We start from the raw sequence: 22,059 nt of genomic DNA, 5'->3' as shown, positions 1-22,059 counted from the left end.
TCCAGTATTTTGTATTAGTCACTAAGAAAAAATACCGGAAGAATTAAAATAGTTTTCCAGTGCTGTTTGTACTCCATTAAACCTCCAACATGATGAGCATGGTATGTGAACAAGGAATTTTTTTTTTTTACTATACGTAGACATTTTCATTCTGGAAAGAATAGACAGACAGTAAAAATTAGGGATGCACTGAATATTCAGTTTTGCTTCAGCATTCAGCCAATTCAGTAGAAAGATTGAGTATTCAGCTTTCTTCAGTCCACTGCTGGATGAATGCATCTCCCATTTTGGCCAGTCTTGTGCATCCCTCAACCATAAATGTCCATAAGATCTTACCACTGGTCCATCTGGTTTCCAATAACCAATTCTTGGTGTCCATTCTGTTGTTCTCTTCGTCCATCTATTGTCAGACATTCTCATCACATGATGTGTCCAGAGCTATTTGTTGCCATTTATTACTAATGCAATGTCCATTACTTTTGTTTGCATCCTTATCAAAGTATTATTCTTTTTATCTAATCAGGTTATTCCCAAAATGGCCCCCTCTCTCTGTTCTTTGAGTTGTTTTCACAGTTCCTCTAGGTGTTACTAGTTAGACTCCAGGTTTCACTACAACATGTCATTGTTGGGAGTACACACTGGTTGTAGATCTTTCTTTTAAGGCAGTTTGGTCAATTACTGGGGTGCATAAGGGTTAAAGCTGTATAACCAGGAGGAGACCTCCACATAACCTTTTTTTTAAGGAATGCTGAGAACCAACTGAGGCTTTTGACATAATGTCCAATCCTCACCTTTTCGTGGTGCACCCTGTTAGGTATCTACCTGGGTACTAAACAAACGAGGATGGGCTAGTAATTTGGAATTTAGCCTACCAAATTGTATTCTTGCTGGCTTAAATCACAATGTAAAATGATGGTACAACATGACAAAATATCATGATGGATGGGGGCATTGCCCAGTTAAACAAGACCCATTGTTTTCATCAGGGAACCAGAGAGACCAGCGAAAAAGTCAGTTACTGGAACAAATCCCAGAACATGTCCAATTCAACAGAGTTCAAGATTGGTAGTATTAACATAAGAAGCATTAATGGAAAGGAAATTAAACTAGTAAAAGAACTGGATAAGTACCAGAGTGAAATAATGGGCATGACAAAAATAGGCAAGATCTTTTTAAGCAACAAATACAAAATATTATATTCAGACAATGACAATCAGGGAAAAGAGGAAGTTGCTATAGTATTCAATACTAAATATTAGAATAATCTTGAATGACGGGCAATATTAAGTAGAGTGATATGGGCAAATATCAGAAGGAGGGACTGGACAATGAGATTTATTTGTGCTTATGGTCCCATAGAAGGTTCTACTAAGGAAGAGGTGGAGGAATTTTTTGAGGCATTAGAGAAGGTAGCTGACACAACAAAAAAGGAAAAGTTGGTCCTTGTTGGAGATCTAAACTGAGTACGACATTATTACCAGATCTACAGAAATGTTTTGGGAAAATTTGGAAAAGCACAAAGTTAATAATAATGGTAACTGGCTGCTGGATTTCTGTTCAGGAGATGGATTAATTATTTCTAACACCATGTTCCAACATAAAAATGTGCACAAATTCACATGGAGAGAAGATGCAAGAAACAAAAAAGGTTTCATTGACTATGTTACAGGTGATAGTGATGTTTTCCCACTTGTTCAGGACATAAGAGTATAGAGGATTTGAAAGATGAAGTGATCACTATTTGGTTTTGGGCAGAATCAAATTGAATTTCATATTAAAAGAAGTGTAAGAAAGTTTTAAAATGAATCTAGGTTAAGAAGCTTTTAGAGGTGAACTGCAAACTCAAATACACAAACATCACTGAAAAAAAAAAATTTGAAAACAAGAACTAAACCTTGGAGATTCAATGGCAAATCTCGTAGAAAACATTGATTGATTCACCCAGAGAAACATGTGGTGAGGCTGTCTGTAAGGATAGAAAATTAGAATCCCATGGTGGACTCAAGAAGTTAAAGAGGCACTCAAGAAAAAAAAAAAAAAAAAAAAAAAAAGAATATAGAAAGTTACTACCAAATCAGCTTGTGATTTTAGGGAATAAAAAGAAAATGTAAGAACGCACTATGTAAAACTAGCTAAACAAAAGGCACGGAAGACTTGGGTAAGAACATAGAAATGATCAAAAACGTAAAAAGTATTCTGGAGGATATTGAAAAAAAAAAAAAAAAAAATCTTAGAAATAGAGGAAAAAGTATTGTAAAAGGAATCAGAGATGATAAAGATGATGCAAAAACTGAAGACAAAGATATTCTAGATGTCGAGAGTAATTACATTGAAGGATTGCTAAATGAAAGAACAAGCAGTGTCAGCACGATGAAAACCCCCAACAGGAATGCAGCCAGGAATACATATCTATACATGAAATAGAAAGTCATCAAAAACCTGAATTCTGGAAAGACAGCTAGAGTAGATGAGCATCCAGAAATGCTCAAATATGGAGGTATAAAAGTTTTACAGTGGCTGCATTATGCAATGCAGCCATTGTTATTAGTAATAGTGCCAAGGTGAAACCCTGCAAGAGGATTTGAATAGCTAGACAGATGGGAAAATGAATGGGGGTATCGGTTAATGCAGCAAAATGTCAGGTCTTGAGGTTTGGGACACATCGATGGAATGCTGCATACTCTATTGGAGGAGCTATACTGGAGGAAGTAGGGGAGACAAGAGATCTGGGGTTGATGATTGATAGAAACCTGAAATTTAGGGGACATATTGCAAAGGTGGTGAAGGTAATACAGAGCATTGTTGCTATAATGAGAAGGACACTGACCTGCAGAGATAAAAGAGTTATCATTCCGTTGTATAAGACTCTGATTAGACCACACTTAGACTATTGTTCTCAGATTTGGTCCCCAGGATTTGAAGGGGATAAATTAATTGTGGAAAGGGTACAAAGGCGGATAACAAAGATGGTTTCAGGACTGTACAATGTTAGTTATAAGGATCGGCTGAGGGAATGTGGAACTGCAGAGTTTGGTGGATAGAAGGAGAGGTGATATGATCGAGACTTTTAAACTGTTGAGAGATGGTTATAGGGTTGACACTGGGGAGTTCTTTCGCTTGGTTGAACAGCGGGAAGGAGTCATGACAAGGGGCCGCCATCTGTGGAAGTTACGAAAGGAAACTGAGAAAGAGGGTGAGGAGTGGTTTCTTTGGATGGAAGGTGGTTGAACCATGGAATGCATTGCCTGATAGAGTGGTGAGAGCGAGAACGGTCTATCATACCACTCCTTAAACCCGTTGACGTGTTTCCTAGGAGGGACCTCCCACGATGAGTGCTGATAGACTTTGTGTTTCATAGGAAGCACCTCCCGCAATGAGTCTTTTGACTCCATGGAGGCCTGAATAATAATAATAATTAAGAAGGCATGATCAGAGGCTTGAATTCCAGAAGACTGGAGCAAAGCTCTCATAGAACCTATATATAAAAAGGGAAATAAAACTGAATGTGAGAATTACAGAGGTATTTCTGCAATGAGTGTGTGCCTAGTATTCTTGAAAAACGGCTAAGAACAATTGTGGAAGGGAAGCTTGGTGAAGAACAAGCAGGATTCAGGCCAAATAGAGGTTGTCAGGATCAGATTTTCACTTTAAGACAAACAGTTGAGAAATCTTGGGAAAATGAGAAAAGCTATTCCAAATGCTACAGTTCATCATCAGCATCAAATTCCTGACATGTACCCTCAAATGGGTGCAGGATATGATAGTACTACAAGGAAAAACTTACATCACCACTAACTTCCTATCCTATCTACAATTTTCCTCCAAATCAATCTGTTATCTGTCAAGACTCCAACATTATCAGATCTTATATTTCCACTTACTAAGGCAATTTTTACTGTATCAATTCACCTATATCTTGGTCTTCCTCTGGGTCTTTTTCCTGACAACCTGACAGAGAATACTTGTTTTGCTAATCTTTCCTCTCCCATTCTGTTTAAGTGACTAGATAGTAACAATGTCAAGTTCTTTCCTAATATCCTTGTTTTTAATATGATATTGCCATTGATGCCATCTGTTCACACCCCTAATCTTTCTCAGGGCTTTCATATCTGTGGACTAGTCTTTGGTCAAGTGTTTTATTTCTAACCCATCTCTCAGATCCATTGTCTTGAATGCAGCTAATTTAGTGTTTTCACTAATTTCTCTCTTATTCCATATAAATTTATTCAGTTGACTTCCTACCATACCAGCTTGGTTGATTCTGATGTCTATTTCCATATTTAATTTACCATCTCCACTAAAAATCATGCCTACACAGCTGAAATGTTTTACTAGTTCTATAGGTTCTCCAATCACAACGTAGTTCATATTTTCAATGCTTCTGCCTGTTTTCATTGTCTTGTTATTGCTGATCTTCATACCATATCTATTACAATAGTAATTCAATTTAGTCAGGGAATCTTGCAGATTTGTACTGGATTTATTTAAAAGTATAACATCATCTGCATAAAGTAAAGAGCAGAGAATAACATCTCCAACTTTGATATCAGGTTTAAAACCACTTTCCTTCATAATAGATAATAAAAAACAGATGGGATAATGTACATCCTTGTCTGACACCCAGATTTAATATCAAACCATATTCAGGTACTTCATTCAATTCTAACTGCTGACTTACAACTCAAAGGCTAAGTACCGCTTGATGTCCCATTGATACTATATAACTATAGTGTTCTGAACAGCTTTTCTCTTGGCACCTTGTCATATGCCTTTTGCAGGTCTACAAAACTTAAATACAGATCTTTGTTACATTCCAACGATTTCTCAATTATTTGTCGTAAAGTGAAAATCTGATCCTGACAGCCTCTATTTGGCTGGAATCCAGCTTGTTCTTCACCAATCTTCCCTTCTACAATCCTTCTCAACTGTTTCTCCAGTATACTTGCATAAATTTTACTAGGAATACTCAATAGGGAAAAACTCTGTAATTCTCACACCTTCTGAACTATGCAGTGCCACCACTGCAAGACTTTTATACCTTCATACTTGAGTATTTCTAGTTGAATATCATCTACTTCTGCTGCATTTCCACATTTCAGGCTTTTGATGGCTCTTTCTACTTCAAGTATGGATATGCATTCCTTGATTGCATACTTGAGTGTTTTTTTTACTACTGTGTTGTCACTGCTTGTGTCATTTAACAATTTTTCGAAGTGCTCCATACACCAAGGATATCTTTTTCTCCAATTTTCATGTCACCATTATCATATCTAATACATTTTTGAGCTTTTTCAAAAGTCTCCAAAATATTTTGCCACCTTCCTGATATTTATTTTCTATGTTCTTGCCAAAGTCTTCCCATGACTTGTTTAGCAAAATTTACACAGTATTTAGCTTTCTTACATTTGTCTCTGTATTCTCTAAGAGCACAAGCTGACTTATTTGCCAGGAACTTTCAATATGCTTTCTTATTTTCCTTCACTGCCTCTTTAACCTCCAGTGTCCACCATGGAATTCTGATTTTTCTATCCTTGCAGACATCTGCACCACATGCCTCTCTGGCTGAATCAATCGATGTTTTCTTCAGGCCTTATCAGTGAATTTCCAAGGTTTGATTTCTGTTCTCAAACTCTTTCATTTTTTCTTGGATATGGTGGTTACTTCCAATTTCAAATCCCTGTGCCCTCTAGTGTGCAGCACTAGTGAGAAAACATCACTATCAACAATAACATAATCAATGAGACTTTTCTTATTCTTTGCCTCTTCTCTCCATGTGAATTTACACACATTATGTTGGAACATTGTGTTAACAATAACCAGTCCATGTCCTGAGCAGAAATCCAACAGGTATTTGTCAGAATTTTTAGTTTTGCTCTTTTCTCCAAATTTTTCCCAAAATATTTTTGTATGTGTCTGACAATCATTTCCTACTCTGCTATTTTGATTCCAAACAAGGACTAACTTTTCATTTTTCATTGTGTAAGCTGCTTTCTCTAAAGCCTCAAAAAATTCCTCCACTTCCACCTTAGTAGAACCTTCTATGGGACCATAGGCAAAAATATGTCTTTGTCCAGTTCTCCATTCTATATTTCCCACATCACTGTATTTGATATTGCCTACCATTCAAGATTAGCCTCGTTACATATGGTTAACATAACACTACAGTTATACAGCGTAAATGTGACATTATATCAAGCAATAGATACTCTTTTAAGCTGCAAGTCAGCAGTTAGAATTGAAGGAGGTACGTTAGACAGTTTGAAGTAAAATCAGGTAAGAGAGATGCACATTATCCCCTTCTGTTATTCATTATCTATATGGATCATATTATGAAGGAAAGTGGTATTACATCTGATATTAAAATTGCTTGTTAATTTTAGCTCTTTACTTTATGCAGATGATATTATACTTCTTCTGAATAAATCCAGCAGAGGTGAGCAAGATTCCCCGACTAAACTGAATAATTCTTATAATGAATTTGGTATGAAAATAGGCAGAAACATTGAAAACATCCTGAATGGTGAACCTATAGAACAAGTAAAAACATTTCAGCTATTTAGACACAAATTTAAGTGAAGATGGTAAATTAAATATGGAAATAGACAACAGAATTAGTAAACATAGCATGGTAAAAAGTCAGCTGAATGTATACAAGATGGTGTTCAAAGCTATTTTAACTCATGGATCTGAGAGCTGGGTTATAAATAAAACACTTAATCAAAGACTAGAGACCTATGATATGAGAGTTATGAGAAAGATTAATGAAGTGAACAGATGGCACCAATGGCAGTATCGCATTAAAAATTAAGATATTAGGAAAGAACTCACCATTGTTAGCATTTAGGAATGTGTTAGGAGAGCTAATCTCAGGTGGCATGGTCTCTTAAACAGAATTGGAGAGGAAATATGCAAAAACAAGTGTTCCTTTCTAGGTTGGCAGGTGAAAGACCCAGAGGAAGACCAAGATGTAGATGGATTGAAACAGTAAAAAGTGCCTCAAAAAACAGAAATATAAGATCTGATAATATTGGAGTCTTGACAGATAACAGATTAATTTGGATGATAATTGTTGATCAGCAGTTAGTAATGAAGTGAACAGACGTAATTTTCCATGTAGTACTACCATAATTCTTCTGTACACTCACTTAAGAGTTATATCGGGAACTTTAATGATGATGATGGTTAAATGCTTTTAAATATCTCTATGTAATGGTTAAAACTTTCCATCCCACTGTTATTCTAGCTGAAATTTCATCATCAAGTTTATGGTTGTTTGTAATGATTTGTTGTAGATATTTGTATAAATTCACTATTTCAACTATTATTTCATTACGATGCCAACTCAAAGCCTCTCAGCTCTATATTTTAATTTTTTTTTTTATTTAATAATTTCTTTCTTTCTTTCTTTTTTTTTTTATCCAAGAAGACCCTAAAATTCTTCATTTCAATTATGCAAAATAAACAGAAGAAATAGGAAGCATTAAATATCCATGCTTATTTCATAACCAATTATATATATATACAATTTTATATTGTGGTCAGAACACATGGCAATATCATTAAAAACAAGGATATTAGGAAAGAACTTGACATGGTTAACATCCAGCAATGTGTTAGTAGAGTTAATCTCAGGTAGATGATCACTTAAACAGAATGAAAGAGGAAAGATTAGCAAAACAAGTGTTCTCTGCCAGGTTGGTAGGAAAAAGACCCAGAGAAAGACCAAGATGTAGATGGATTGAAACAGTAAAAAGTGCCTTAGAAGATAGAAATATAAGATCTGACAATGTTGGAGTTCTTGACAGGTAACAGACTGATTTGGGGGAAAAGTGTAAAATAGGAAGTTAGTAATGATGTAAATTTTTATAAATTTACATCATTACTAACTGTACACCTCTGAATGAAGACTAGAGAGCTCAAACTTATGAGAAAACAATCCTCAGCATAGTAATTCCAACTTGCTACTTCTACTTCTACTACACCATAAACTTACCTTCACAGGCAGCCACATACAGCACGATTCATCACATCATCCATTTAAAAAAAGAGGCATCAAATACCATCCAAAGCGTCTTGTTACAGAATGGTTTCATGTCAAGGAAGTTTAAACGCATCTTGGACTCTTACAATTGAATGTTTTCAAATAACAGTTTTTCTTAAAAATTATATTACACTTTTATTTGTTTACATGGTCATATAATCTACAAAGTACGTAGATTTAGATTACTCTAATTCATATTTGGTAATAATTATTTTCTATGAAATAAATTAGAAATGCAAACACATCTTCTTTGATTATTCTAACTTTTTGATTCGGCAGTGCATTATAAATGCAAATTAATGTATTTCCTCAGAACTAGCATGTCTGATATTCAGTTCCATATTTCGTTTGCACCTTCAATAATATATCAGCACTTAGATTTTGTCAGTTCATGGTTAAATAAATAAGAGTTTATAAGGCAGTAAACCAGAATAAGATATAATTACTTTAATCACAAAACACAATGTTTCATTGCATTTAGGAGGAGGAATTCTTCAGGTGTAAAATGAAACAGCAAAAGATTAACATGGTGACACCCATTATATAGCCATAAAAGAATCTGATGATTTTAAAAACTGCTTACCCACTGAAACCTTCGCTTAATTGTTGATACTGGATATGTATAGATTTTTCAGTCTGTCCAAAGTATGATGCCTTGCACTTGTACTATGTTTGGTAAACAACTGGATATTTCAAGGGACCATGTGATCTCATCCTGATAAAGAGCATGAATAATGTTTTCATTTTATGTTCTGTAAGTATTTTTGGAAGTTTTATGGAAATGGAGCTGGAAAAGTAATAAAACCTTCCATTTCCTAACCACTGAAGTATCTCACATTATATGTTGGCTAAGCAGTCTTGAGACAATGCATTCATCATAGCTATTTTGTAGAAATGTGTTTTTTTAGAAATTGGAGTTCCTTAGCACCTCATCAGTAATAAGGTAGTATGCTCTTCTAATGTTGAAATAATACCCAATTTTTGAGGTCTGTAATGAATGGAAGAAGCATGTAGATATCTGTCAGAATATGTAGGTTTTTGAAATATATAGACTTCATTTACCAGATTCCCCAGTTGAAGATCCAGAAATGGTAGTGAACCATTAGAGTCTAACTCATACATAAATTTTATCTTAAGATGTCTGCTATGAGGTACTTGTGGACATTAAAAAATGAAGGTGGTCCACGATTCCAGACTAAGAATATATTTTAGACATACATTTTCCATAATTTCAGTTTAGGGTGCATGCTACAAGATAAATTCTCAAAGAGATGTCATGTACAGTGTGTATCGTACATGACACACTGTTCATGTGTCATGTACAATAACTCAACACATGAACAGGACTCTGGTCAAGCCCAACTGATAGCACCTGATATCTGATGCTACTGCCAGTATAGCTCACAAGATCATTGGAATGCACCAACCCCCACCACAACAAGGTAGAGATACCATGGGGAGAAGGTACTTCAATCTGGTCCGAAAAGTTCTCAGCATAACAATGAAAAAACGACTCTATTCTCCAGTTTTTAGCAAATCTTTATATGGGAACATTTGAAAGAAAGGTCCTAGAAGTATACCACCATAAACCTAAATTACAGAAAATGTATGTTAATGACACATTCTTAGTCTGGAACCATGGACTACCTTCAGATTTGAATTTCCATGAATACCTCAATAGCTAACATCTTAAAAGATAAAATTTACCTACGAGTTAGAATCTAATGGTTCACTCCCATTTCTTGATCTTCAGCTAAGAATTCTAATAAATTAAAAGTCTGTTTCAAAAACCTACACACATAGAGAGATAGCTACATGCCTCTTTCCATCATCTAAGATCTTAAAAATTGGGCATTATTTCAACACTGGAGCAAGAGTCTACAGACTCGTTACTGACAAGGAAGGGCTATGGATCTGAGAGCTGGATTAGAATAAAAACGCTGGATCAAATTCAATAAATTAGATCAATAAATTAGAATTGCACATTCCACACATTTTCTTTCATTATTCTAATATTTTGATTTGGAGGTGTATATGTTTGCATAATATTTATAATATAAACATATTGTAAATGCAAAAATCTGAAAATAAAGTCCCATTAATCAAGAATGGAAGATGAAAATTTGCAGACAAGTATTTTTGAGCAAAAATATAGGAGAATCGATGCCTTTAGAAGATCAAATTGTAAGAATGTAGCATATTAGATACTGTGGTCAGCTATCAGCTACTACCTACATCTCTTGAGGGCATACACCTGAAAATTATGGTGATCATACTTAATTTTCTGAACTTATATTGAAAAATTATAATAAATTTAGAAATATCAGTATTCAGACTAACAAATTTCGAAAACAAATCAACACCATTATTCATTTATTGAATATTAAATAGTGGCATACAATTATGGAATTACCTGTATATTTTCAGTTGCTTTATGGTAGTAGCAAGCATGAACTGCAGCACCACTCAAAGTTAAGCTGCCAGTATAATTGGAACCTGAAATGAGAAATCTTATGTCCATTAGTTATATCCTTTATTTTATATAATACAATGCACTGCATAAGGAGAAAAAGGGTGAGGGGGAGGGAGGGACATTGAAACAGTTTTATATCAGGAACTTGAAATGCTAAGTTAACAGGATAATAACTCCTGTAAAATGCAACATTTTACAGGAGTTATTATGCCTTCATTTTAGCCATAAATTTAATTATAGGAAAACTATTATTTTACTTGTTTTCAATCCTTATATTAACAGATAAGAATGAAAAACAATACGCAAACCATTACTGGCTTTTGGTAACTTCTACCACACATCTATCATAATATACAGAGAATTCTTACTATAGCAAATTTATTATAACAACGCATCAAAATTTTCTGTTCAAATTCTCATAGGTTTTGAGTAGAATGCACTCAATTAAATTCCCCAAGCAAACTTTACACTGAAAAACTATTTCTTTGGACTGCATGAGTTAGCATAAAGAAAAAACTACCAAATAAAATTAGGTAGATAAAATGAATGCACATAGGGAGGAAAAGAAAATTAAGCAGCAAAGAACAAAGCACAGAATCAGGGCTGGGCCTTATAGGAGAGATGATCGCTATGCTCAAGCATCCATATATTTCCCTCCTATTGGTCCATTTTGAAAAGGTTTCAGTGGCCCAACAGCTGTTTCAAACTAGTTGGTTTTCATCAGAGACCAGGCAGAAACCTTAAGAGAGCAAAAACTCTCAGTACTAAAGAACTTGAAACATCGGAGAGGTGTATTTTTTGTAAGCACACTGTAAGTCGGTGAGTAAAAGTATTTACTAAAATAAAGAGTCAAAAGGCTTCACTTCGGCAATGCAAATTTATGAAAATTAAGTGGATATTAAATCCAGCATTATTTCAAAGCCGAAACTACAAAACTTTTATAGTTTCTATATTTGGCTTTGAAATAATGCTGGATAAGTACCAGATTGACAAAGAAAAAAACAGGTGAGATTATTCAAAGCACCAAATACAAGATGTATCAAGAAATATTGATCAAGGAGAAGCTATAATATTTAACACTAAATACAAGGATGATCTTGACGAAATCAAGTAGATTGATGTGGGCAATTATCAGAATGGAAAATCAGACAATAAGTTTTATTGTGCCTATGGTCCTAAAAGGTTTCTGATAAGAAAGAAGTGGAATAGTTCAAGGCATTATAGAAGGCAGCTGACACAAAGAAAAAGTTGGTCCTTGTTGCAGATTTTAACAGTACAGCAGGAAATGATTACCAGCTATATAGAAATAGTCTGAGAAAATTTGGAGAAACTGTCAAGCTAATAATAATTGTTTGTGCATGAAGTAACTTCATGACCAGGCAATTTGTATATTGAGACTAACGACTTCCCATCAAATGCCTTAGACTTGGATAAAGGATGAAAGCAAGAATATAATTTCTTGGCATCTTTCATTTATAATATAACCGAATGGAAAAACTTTCAACAACTATCTCTAATCCAGAGTATTTTAGTAATAAGCTGCGACACTGGCTACTTATACATGGAAATATGACTTCTGCTTTGCTTCAAATTTTGGTATCACTTAAGTATTTGGCTCCCATTGATGAGACCTAAATGCAGGTCAAAACTGTCTGGGTAGTGGCACTTCCCATAATGCATAGCATCATACGTCTGTAAGGTATGTGCTTTGCATTATGGGATACTAAGGCAAGTGATGTGAAGTCATTAGCCCCTATATGCGAGTTGCTCAGTCATGCCTTACATGTCTGTAAGTTGTGCTTTGCATTATGGGATACCAAAAAAACTGAGTAGAATCTTAAAGAAATTTAACATACAAACGTGCTTCTCAACTCTTCCAAAAATATGATCAAGTTTCAGCAACTACAAACAATCTCACAACCTTCTACAATTCCCAGGTGTAAACAAAGTCACATGTGAGTGCAGAAAACCTTACTATGGCCAAACGAAGAAATCTATTCTCCTACGTCTCAAGGAACACCAGAGGGACATTGCTTACAAGAGAACCAGAGCTACTGCCCTATCAGGCCATGTCCTGTTTTCAATAAACACGAACAATGAAAGCTGCCAACATGAAGTAAATTGGACAACAACTTCAAACCTATACATTTGCCACGATGAGGTAGAATGCCGCATTGTCGAATCAAATGAAATCACCTTGGACCCACTTCATATGAACAATAATCTCAGCTATAATTTGCCTGACTCTTTCAGCTCTACTATCAGATACTGGAGATCTCGTGGTTCCACACACGCACAAGCGTACAACAACAGAACTTTAACACGGACTATAGCTCAAGTTCATAATAACTGTAATTTACAGTCGAATATTATAGCTTTATAGTGTCTCAATATTTTTTTCAGTGTCTTTTAATAGCTTTCTATGTTCTTAACGCCTGATGAAGTCGATCCCGACGAAACATGTTGCGTTTCAAATAAATCTCAATTTCTTATAATTCTCGGATTTTTAGTCAGTTTATATAAAAATGAATATATATATATATATATATATATATATATATATATATATAGAGAGAGAGAGAGAGAGAGAGAGAAAAGAATATGGATGTTGAAATAATAAGTATTCAAGCAAGAAGGTCAAAACAAATCAGCACAAAATGCACCAATTGATAACTGGTATAATATTGGATCATATCTGCACTGTCCACACAGTTAGCCAGTTTGCTTGCTTGCGGGATGAAAAACCCCAGATAAACTGGTGGAAAAAACCCTGCTGTCCACACCCAAGACTAGCTATGGCTGAGGAAGATCCTTAAGCTCCTCACATTGCCGATGGGAATCAAACCTAGTACACTCCTTTCCCAGGCATGTACTAGGTTTGATTCCCATTGGCAATGTGAGGAGCTTAAGGATCTTCCTCAGCCATAGCTGGTCTTGGGTGCGGACAGCAGGGTTTTTTCCACCAGTTTATCTGGGGTTTTTCATCCCACAAGCAGGCAAACTGGCTGCATGAACACACACACATATATACAGTCAAAAATACTTAATCCCTCCTGTGAGGGATTAACTCAACTAGCCCAATAGGGACGGGAGAGAAAAGGAGGAAACTCCATACGAATAAATAAAATAAATATCTGCAACTAACTAAATTTTCATTTCACAGACAGCAGATATTCATCATCTAAAACCTTGTTCTCCAACCTGAAATTTCCTGGCGGTCTGCCAAAAATTTCTTCATCTCTCAGAAACAATGCTCCAGTCACGTATATCAAATTTTCTATCCTCTAAGCAGCAGCAGCAGATGTCGCACTAGATAAAAATTGTAATTTCATAACATTGGATTTAATAAATAAAATACTATCTACATTGGTTTATGTTTTTGTCTTAGCTGTCAGCCGGTCTGCGAAATATTTCTCCTATTTTCCCCGGTCCGCAGGTGTAAAAAGGTTGAAGAACTCTGATCTAAAAGATAATATGCATTTGCTATATTCTATGTAAATAGTTTTATCCTGATTAATTTACTCATCATCATGCTTATCAAGGATTTAGGCCAACAGTGGCCTGTTCCAGCCTTAGAAGTCATCATTGAATCACTTAAGAGGTTTTCTTTTTCTTAAAAGTTTGTAATTTAAGGCTTTGTTTTGGTAATCTTTCTGTTTTCATTCTTTCAACGTGTTCCATTCATTTGTGTTTATATTTTTTAATTTTTTCTATTACTGATTCCTGGTTTAATTCTTTCATAATTTCTTCGTTTCTTTTGTAATCAAATAGAGTACTTTGCAGTTTTTCTCATAAACTTCATTTCAGCTGTTATTAATCTTTGTTTGTGTTTTTGTTTTATTGTCCAGATTCCACTTCCATACAATAGGACTGGCAAGGCTAATTATTATATACTTTTAGTCTGGTTTGTTTTTGTACTAGGCTTCGTTTAAATATAGTTAATTACACCTGTTATTTTTAAATATTTTGCAATTTTTAGGTTTATATCTTTTTCATATGTTATCATACATCCTAGGTAGTTATCTATTATCTTACTGGATCTTGTCCTTTACAGGCCATCGTTTTTTATTTTTCTGTCGTATCATTCCATAATCTTTGGCTATCTCATTTAAATTTAAAATACCTCTCTGTAAGTTATCTTCAGAATTTGTAATTATTATTTAGTCATCGGCAAAAAGGAGAGTGTTTAAGTTCACAGTAGGAGAACATTTAATACCTTGATGAAAATTTTATTCCATTTTAATAAATATTAAAAAGAGTTGCTGAAAGTGGACATCCCTGTTAGACTTCTTAGTTTATCTCTCTCATATATGATAGCTCATGATTTAATCTATTTGTATTTGATTATTTTTCATATATACTTATGATAGCTTTTAGGATATTATTTGGTATTTATCTTTCTTTTAATATGTTAAATGAAATGCTTCTTTTAACTTTGTCAAATACTTTTTCAAAGTCAATAAATGTAATATGTGTTTCTAAATTGTATTCTCTTCTTTTCTCTATTATTCATTTTAGGCAAAAGGCTGGGTCTATACATGATCGTCCTTTTCTAAATCCATTCTGTACTTCTAGTTTTCAAAATATTTTATTAGTTTGTTATTTAAGATTCTGCTATGTTTTGTAACAGGAATTTTTAGTATACTTATACCTCTATAGTTTTTAGGATCATCTCTACTACCTTTTTTAAAGAATAGGGATTGTAATTGCTTTTTTTTCCCATTCTATTGGCAGGTTACTAGTCGAATAGATTTTATTTAAAAATAATAGGAGTCTTTCATTGAACATTGTTACTGCATATTTATATATATAATTCTGAACCTAATTTACCTTCTCCAGGTGATTTTCTGTTTCTTGTTTCTTTCAGACTGATTTCTCATTCTTCTTTAGTTATTTCCTTTTCATTAGATGTTTGCCAGTTATCTTTTTTAAAATATTTATCTCCACAATTTTGTATAGAAATTTAGAAATTCTTCTAATTTCAATTCAGTGTTTAATTTTATATTTTCTTTAGTATCTGTTTAGAAACAAATTTGTTCCATGAATCTCTCTTTTTCTGACTTCTCTTTTAGCTATGGTTTTTATTCTTTTATATTCTATTTCATCTTCTAATCTTTTGCTGCTTAACCATTTATGATAGGCTTCTTTTTTCATTTTGATTACTTCTTTGATTGTATCATCCCATATCTTCAGTTTTTTTTTCTTTTATTGAATTTTTTGGTCTTTCCTAAGCTTTAATTTGCTGCAGTATTTAGTATAGTTTTTATATTAAGCCATTCAATTTCTATTTCTTCATTTTGTTTTACTTTATCTAAATATTGGTTAATTCTTTGTTCATATAGCCATTGTATATTTGTGTCATTTAATAATCTAGTTTTATAAACAAAGGTTTTTAATTTTCTTTCCATTCTTGTTATTTGTAGCCATTTAGGTGGTAATCTTAATTTTATTTTAACGAGAAACTGGTCACTACTCATTTCATATCCTCTGTGAACTAACATCTAAAGAGAACTCTGCAAATTAATTTACTTACTCATTTTTTTAAAAACATCATTAATAAAACCAGAGTTTTCATAAATGCTTAATACATTAGTTTATATATACATTTTTAATTATGAGTAAAGAGTAATAATTTAATAAAAATTTAATAATGTGTAATACAGTTTTTCTGTTACCTGTATACCTTCCAGCCAGAGACATAATAGCCACTTCACCACCTGGAATTTGTTGCCCATATTGGTATGCAAGTTCTGATCCCATAGCTAAGGATGGTGTAATAGACTGAAGATAATGAAAGACTACTACACCAGAATTATTGAGAATGTCTATATTGCCAAAAGTCACCGAACCTGTAAAATCATGTCCTCGATAATCTGTGGTAAGCTGTGTAATAGGATATCTGGAATCTTGGACCTATTTATAGACAGAAGAAATTCAGCTAAACTTTCATCTGATAAAATTATGTTAGTAATATTTATTCTTTAAAACTATCTTAATATCTGATATCCTGCTGGAAGGCATATACCACAAAATAATGATTGTATCATGAGATTAGTTTAACTTCTAATAAATCTAATAACAATTCAGTGGCAAAGAAGAAAAAATAGTAGTCTGAAATAAACCTTCACATAGAAGCAGAGTTTAAATATACACATTTTACAAATGAGAATTTTTTTGCTATTATACTGAGCGCTTATATGCTCTCACTCCCCCCCTCCCCCGGCAACTCAAAGGAATAAAAAAAAAAAAATGATACATTAATAAACTAAGAGTTATCATTATTATAAATTTAATGAGTTACAAAACAAAATAATAATGACACAGATCTTGATCAAATCTCACCTCACTGAGAATAAAAATTATATCATTCCATCTAATCAGGAGCAAAATTATGACTTATCTTTGCATACATATGAAGCATTATTAGAATAATTTTCACTATTTCGTAATATATAAACTTATAGTGTTATTAAATAATACACGTTATAGTTTATATCTGTCAGTAAATCTGAATGAAATCCAGATCCATGACCATGATAATTATAGAACTAAGTGCAAAATACTATATGGGACAAACTGAAAATACCTGTATGTTCATAGTAACTGTCAGGCAAGAGCCATGTAAAACTTTTTAGAAAGAATGATATTTAATTATTACTTTCGTACATCATGTCATGTACATCTTCAGAATGAATACAAACAGGAAAAAAGGTAAAACAGAGAGAGATTTCTGAATTAATAACTATTATACTTTGAATATTAGTATAACAGTTATTAATTTTTTGAATGAACATTAGCCAGTGGTTGAATATAGCATTGAAGTGTCAGATACGTGGCTCATTGTTGCGATGTGCTGTGTAACTTCTCTCATAGCTTAATTCATTAATATGATGGTCTTTGATATATGCTGACCAAAGCTGAATTAAGATGAGAGCATGGTTTTATTACAATAGACTGGATACTGCACTCTTTTTCTGCCCTCTTTAAATCTGTGAACATAATTATTGAATTCTATGCATGGCATTTTTGTGAGTTGCCAAAGTCATGTTTTTCTTTAGTCATGTGAAATACCAATCCTGATGTGCCCATTTCTTCTCCACATCTTTGATGTGCTCTTTGAGGATTTCTCCCATCTGTCTTACATAATATAGAAAATTTTGAACAATTGTGGTCATTTAAGAGGATGGTGAGGCTGCCTTGGCAATATTAATAACATGGATGCTTTTCATATCACAGTGCGAAAGAGCTACTTTTAAGCAGCATTGCTTGAGTATTTCTGCTATTTCATCTGTAAAAATGTTTATGTAGGATAAGGAAATGGAACTTTGGTAAGACATTCAGTCTGAAGTTTGCTAAGGTAGAACAAGTTTATGTTTTGCTTCAGTTTAAGAGAAAGAAAGAAAAAAGCAAGACCAAACTTCTCTATTTATTTGGATTTTTTCATCCCTCCCCCTTAAATAAATTTAAGTAAAGAAGACTACTACTGAAAAATGATGTTTGACACTTACCTAAAAACTGAAATATTTAAACTTCCAGTCTTAAAGACAACTGCTTTAACTAAATATTAACCTAAAATTAATTATGCATATTCTTTCCAAACATAAGAGGTAGAAGAAGAATCTACAGCATACATCAGTGCCATGTGTAGTGTACAGGTGTGGGCTGAGAAGTCTGACATTTTTCTTGAAGATTTGGATGTTGTAGGATGAGGGACACTTCATGAGGGTGTTTGCCCCAGAGGACAGAGACAGATGGAATAAAAGAAGAAACCAGTTATATTTGCAGTTGTATTGGAGAGAGATGGTAGGCAGCTGCCGTTCTTGTTTTAAAAGGCCAAACAGAAAGTAGAGAAATTATGATTGCCAATTCAGAGCAGTCTCCATAAAAAAGTACCTGCAGAAAAGTTACAGAGATGAAACAGTTCGTTTGCGAGATAGAGGGTGAAGTGGGTCAGTGAAGGATGGATAGAGATCACTCTCTTCTGGACAGCATCAAAAATTATTTGAGCAGGTTTTAGGTACCACCCCAAATGTGAACAGTACTCTAAGGATGGATGAAAAATACCATATTCAGAATAAAAGAAAGTCTAGTGTTTTTAGAGACTGAAGAAGATATTCATTTGATGTGTTTATACTAGGTGAGGCAAATGTCAATCCATGGAGAGAAATCTGATGTTCTCTGGTGCTTTGTGCATTACATTAAAAAAAGGTGAGTTGAGATCTCTTTTGTTAGAGAAAAGGCAAGACTGCATTTTGGTGGTATTGACCAAGATATCCTAGCCAAACTGAAGGATGGTGCAGAGATCAGCGCTTAACATGTTCATTGCCAATCAAGCGATATCGCGTGATGAGAGCTCTCACCAAATGGCCAATCACGCGTTATCGCGTGGACGTCGCTAACTAAATAAAAAAATTTAAAAAATTTGGCCACCACACGAAATTCCAATTTTCAGCTTGGCAATGAAAGTGTTAAGGCATTGCATAGTTTGTCAAATGAGTAGGATGAATGGATATTAAGGAAAACTAGGCATGTAAAATTATGAAAAGTTTAACCAAGGAGTTTTAAGTTTTAAACTTGATTTTTTTTTTTTTAATTTTAAATTTATGAAAATAAATGTATATGATTCTTTTGTTTATATTTTGCATTCTCTTATCTTACTGCTGAGACTAAGATAAGTGAATGTAATGAATCAGGTTTGATTAATAAGGGAAAGAAACATTTTATTTTGTCAAGATAAACAATTACAGATAATGGAAAGAAGAATACTATTCAAGATGCAAACCACAATCTATTACTTATTTTAATGGTATCACAGCACCAAGCAAAACTAAATTCTAAAAGAATGTTTATTAACTGGCATATATTACACTGGATTTCGAACTAGCATCTTCAGAGCAAAACAACATGGTAAAGTTCACACTAAACAATGAGTAAGTGAAATAATTCAAATTGTAATGGACAATTTGAATTAAAAGATCGAAAGTCTTAATTTGGCGGCCTCTAATGTTGATAAAAAAGTATATAAGAATATGGAGACCAGAGCATGATACAGTAGGGAAGCTTTCCCAAATAATAAGCAATACTAGAATAGCCCAAAGAATTCATAAATATTACAGCAATCAATGCAATCCTCTTTTCTCTATATCTATGTCTCCCGTAGTCCTTAACGGACCATTGGGTCACTCATGGCTGAGCCACGAATGTCTAATGGGTGGTGAATTAAGACAGATGTCGCCCATCTCCTCTTCTGTCTTCGTCTATACGTCCTATGGCTGAATCCTGTATGTTCATGGGTCCGGTTTGCCTGTTTGCAGGATGAAAAACCCATAAGAGAGTAAACTGGGGAAAAAACCCTGCTGTCCATGCCCAAGACCGGCTAACTTGGCTATGACTGAGGAAGATCCTTCAGCTCCTCACATCACTGACGGGAATCGAACCTAGGACACTCCTTCCCCCAGGCATATGGTTGTGAAGCACACAGCCACTAGGCTAACCGTGCGGACTTCCTCTATATAGGAACATTTAATTGTCGAATACTTAAAGAAGGGGGGGGGGAGACCTCACCACCTTACAGCAAGAAATAAAAAAACATTAAATGGGACATTATAGGTTTTAGGTGAAGTTCACAGGCAGGAGGAATATTTAATAAAACTAAAAAATGGAGACTACTTATACTACTATGGGAAACTAAAGGACAATACAGAGTTGGATTTCTAATTAAGAAAACAATTACAGACCTCATAGAAGAATTTAATTATACAGATGAAAGAATAATAGAAATTATACTTAAAAAAAAATAAACTCTAAACTTAAAATCAGGATTATTCAAATACAAGTAACCCTTGTATATATTAACTTGTAAAAATAAGTTAAGTCACAACCAATCCTGTCGTCGACTGCTCCATTGTTAATAATTGGTGATTTTTATATAGAGGATATTATCATAATATTAATCCTACCGGCTGTGCCATCATTTAAATATAGGATTTTTAATTATTTAATATTATCCTGTCTATAGAGATAATCTGTGTTCAACAATTTTTTTTAATTTCCGAGTGTACCTATATATTTATTTATTTCACAAGGGTTCACTCCAATTGGTGCAATTACCTCTTTTTTTTAGTACAAGTAATCCTCGTATAATGCGGTACTTATACAATGCAGTTTCGATATAACGCGGTCTACAAATTGAAGTAACCCTTTATCTTTTAATATTTTTTCACTGCGTGACTTAAAAATCAAATTTTATCTTCGTTAAATTTGTGTCTGCCCGTATCGCGCATGTAGTTATAAGTAGCGAATTTTAGGGGAAATATCCTTTAGCACGCATGTACGTCAATCGTTTACCGTATAAAGTGTTAATTATTGTTGAAAGTTGTCTTCGTTTTCTGCCAGGAAAGCGCATTAAAAATCATAAGTGTGTTGATCTTCTCAAGATGAGCACTTCATTTTCTTCTGAGTTATATACAATACGTAATGCTTTTTTTATGTAAAAAAAAATTTCTATAGTAATGGGATAGAGGGCTTTTGCGATATGGTTGAAATCGAGATTAGTGAATTAATTGATGCAGAAATAGATTTAAATGAGGAGGAACTGGTACAATTGATAGATGACGTCGAACCAAATGGCAGGGAAAGTTCTGTTGAAGATTCTGATTGCGATGAATCCGTTAAAAAAAATTCAGTTTATAGAAATCAGCAGAAGGATTGGACTTGGCAAGAAAGTTAACAAGCTATTTTATGGATTATGACCCCAGAACAGAGGGCTTCGAAAAATTCACAAGACAACTGGATATTTGTTTAGCTACATATTATGAATTTAATAAAAAAAATTGCAGCGTAGTGGTAAGCAAGGTCTTATTACTGACTTCTTGATAATTAAACCAGCTGAAGTATGCAATGAGAATTATACAAATGAAATCATCACTTGAAATCCAAGAGATTTCAAGTGATGATGACTTCCGGCCACTCGTAAATAAAGAACATCTACGAAATGTTTGTTTTGAAGACAGTGATGACGATTGTAATATGCACTTTATTATGTGCAATGAAGTTTATGTACAATTTGTAATTTTATAAGTTTATACTATATATTTGTTTCATAGTTTATATGTTTTCTTAACTTACATGAATTACAAGAATTAAATGAAAATATATTTTTGTTGGGTATGTCATTGTTGTTTATATAATTAAAAAAAAAACGATTTCGGAACTAACCCTATTTTTTCTATGTAATCTGAGTCTTGCATAACACGGCATTTCTATGGAACCTAACACACACGTTATACGAGGGTTACCTGTATTTCTTTCAGAATCCAAATAAATCACTGACTCAAGGCCAAAATACAAAATAAACACATTTAATATAACAAAACAATTTATATATATATACACTTCAAACAAATATTGCATAACTAACTACAAATATAAATGGATCCAAAGCCTTTTAAAAATAAACTTAAGACTAGACTAAACACTTTGTTTGCACAATGACAAAATGTTCATAGCCAGTTTCTTTCTATGTCACGGCCCTTTTCCGAAGATA

At 33.7% G+C, this 22,059-nt stretch overlaps 1 protein-coding gene across 1 annotated transcript in view; it reads right to left on the bottom strand.

Annotated features, from left to right (window-relative positions):
* The window catches only part of LOC150093977 (mitochondrial import receptor subunit TOM40 homolog 1-like), a 142,176-nt gene that overhangs the window by 31,058 nt on the left and 89,059 nt on the right, over positions 1 to 22,059 (bottom strand). Inside the window, exons 4-5 of the mRNA XM_090412762.1 lie at positions 16,190 to 16,427; positions 10,455 to 10,537 (exon numbers count right to left, since the gene is read on the bottom strand). Coding sequence (XP_090268888.1) covers positions 10,455 to 10,537; positions 16,190 to 16,427 — 321 coding nt within the window. The remainder of the gene's footprint in view (positions 1 to 10,454; positions 10,538 to 16,189; positions 16,428 to 22,059) is intronic.

The sequence above is a fragment of the Typopeltis vanoorti genome, chromosome 23, assembly GCF_054136105.1.
Source record: "Typopeltis vanoorti isolate ZY-2024b chromosome 23, IOZ_Tvanoo_1.0, whole genome shotgun sequence".
Classification (NCBI taxonomy): Eukaryota; Metazoa; Arthropoda; class Arachnida; order Uropygi; family Thelyphonidae; genus Typopeltis; species Typopeltis vanoorti.
Note: the sequence above shows the minus strand (reverse complement) of the source record. Positions and strands in the feature narration are given on the sequence as shown.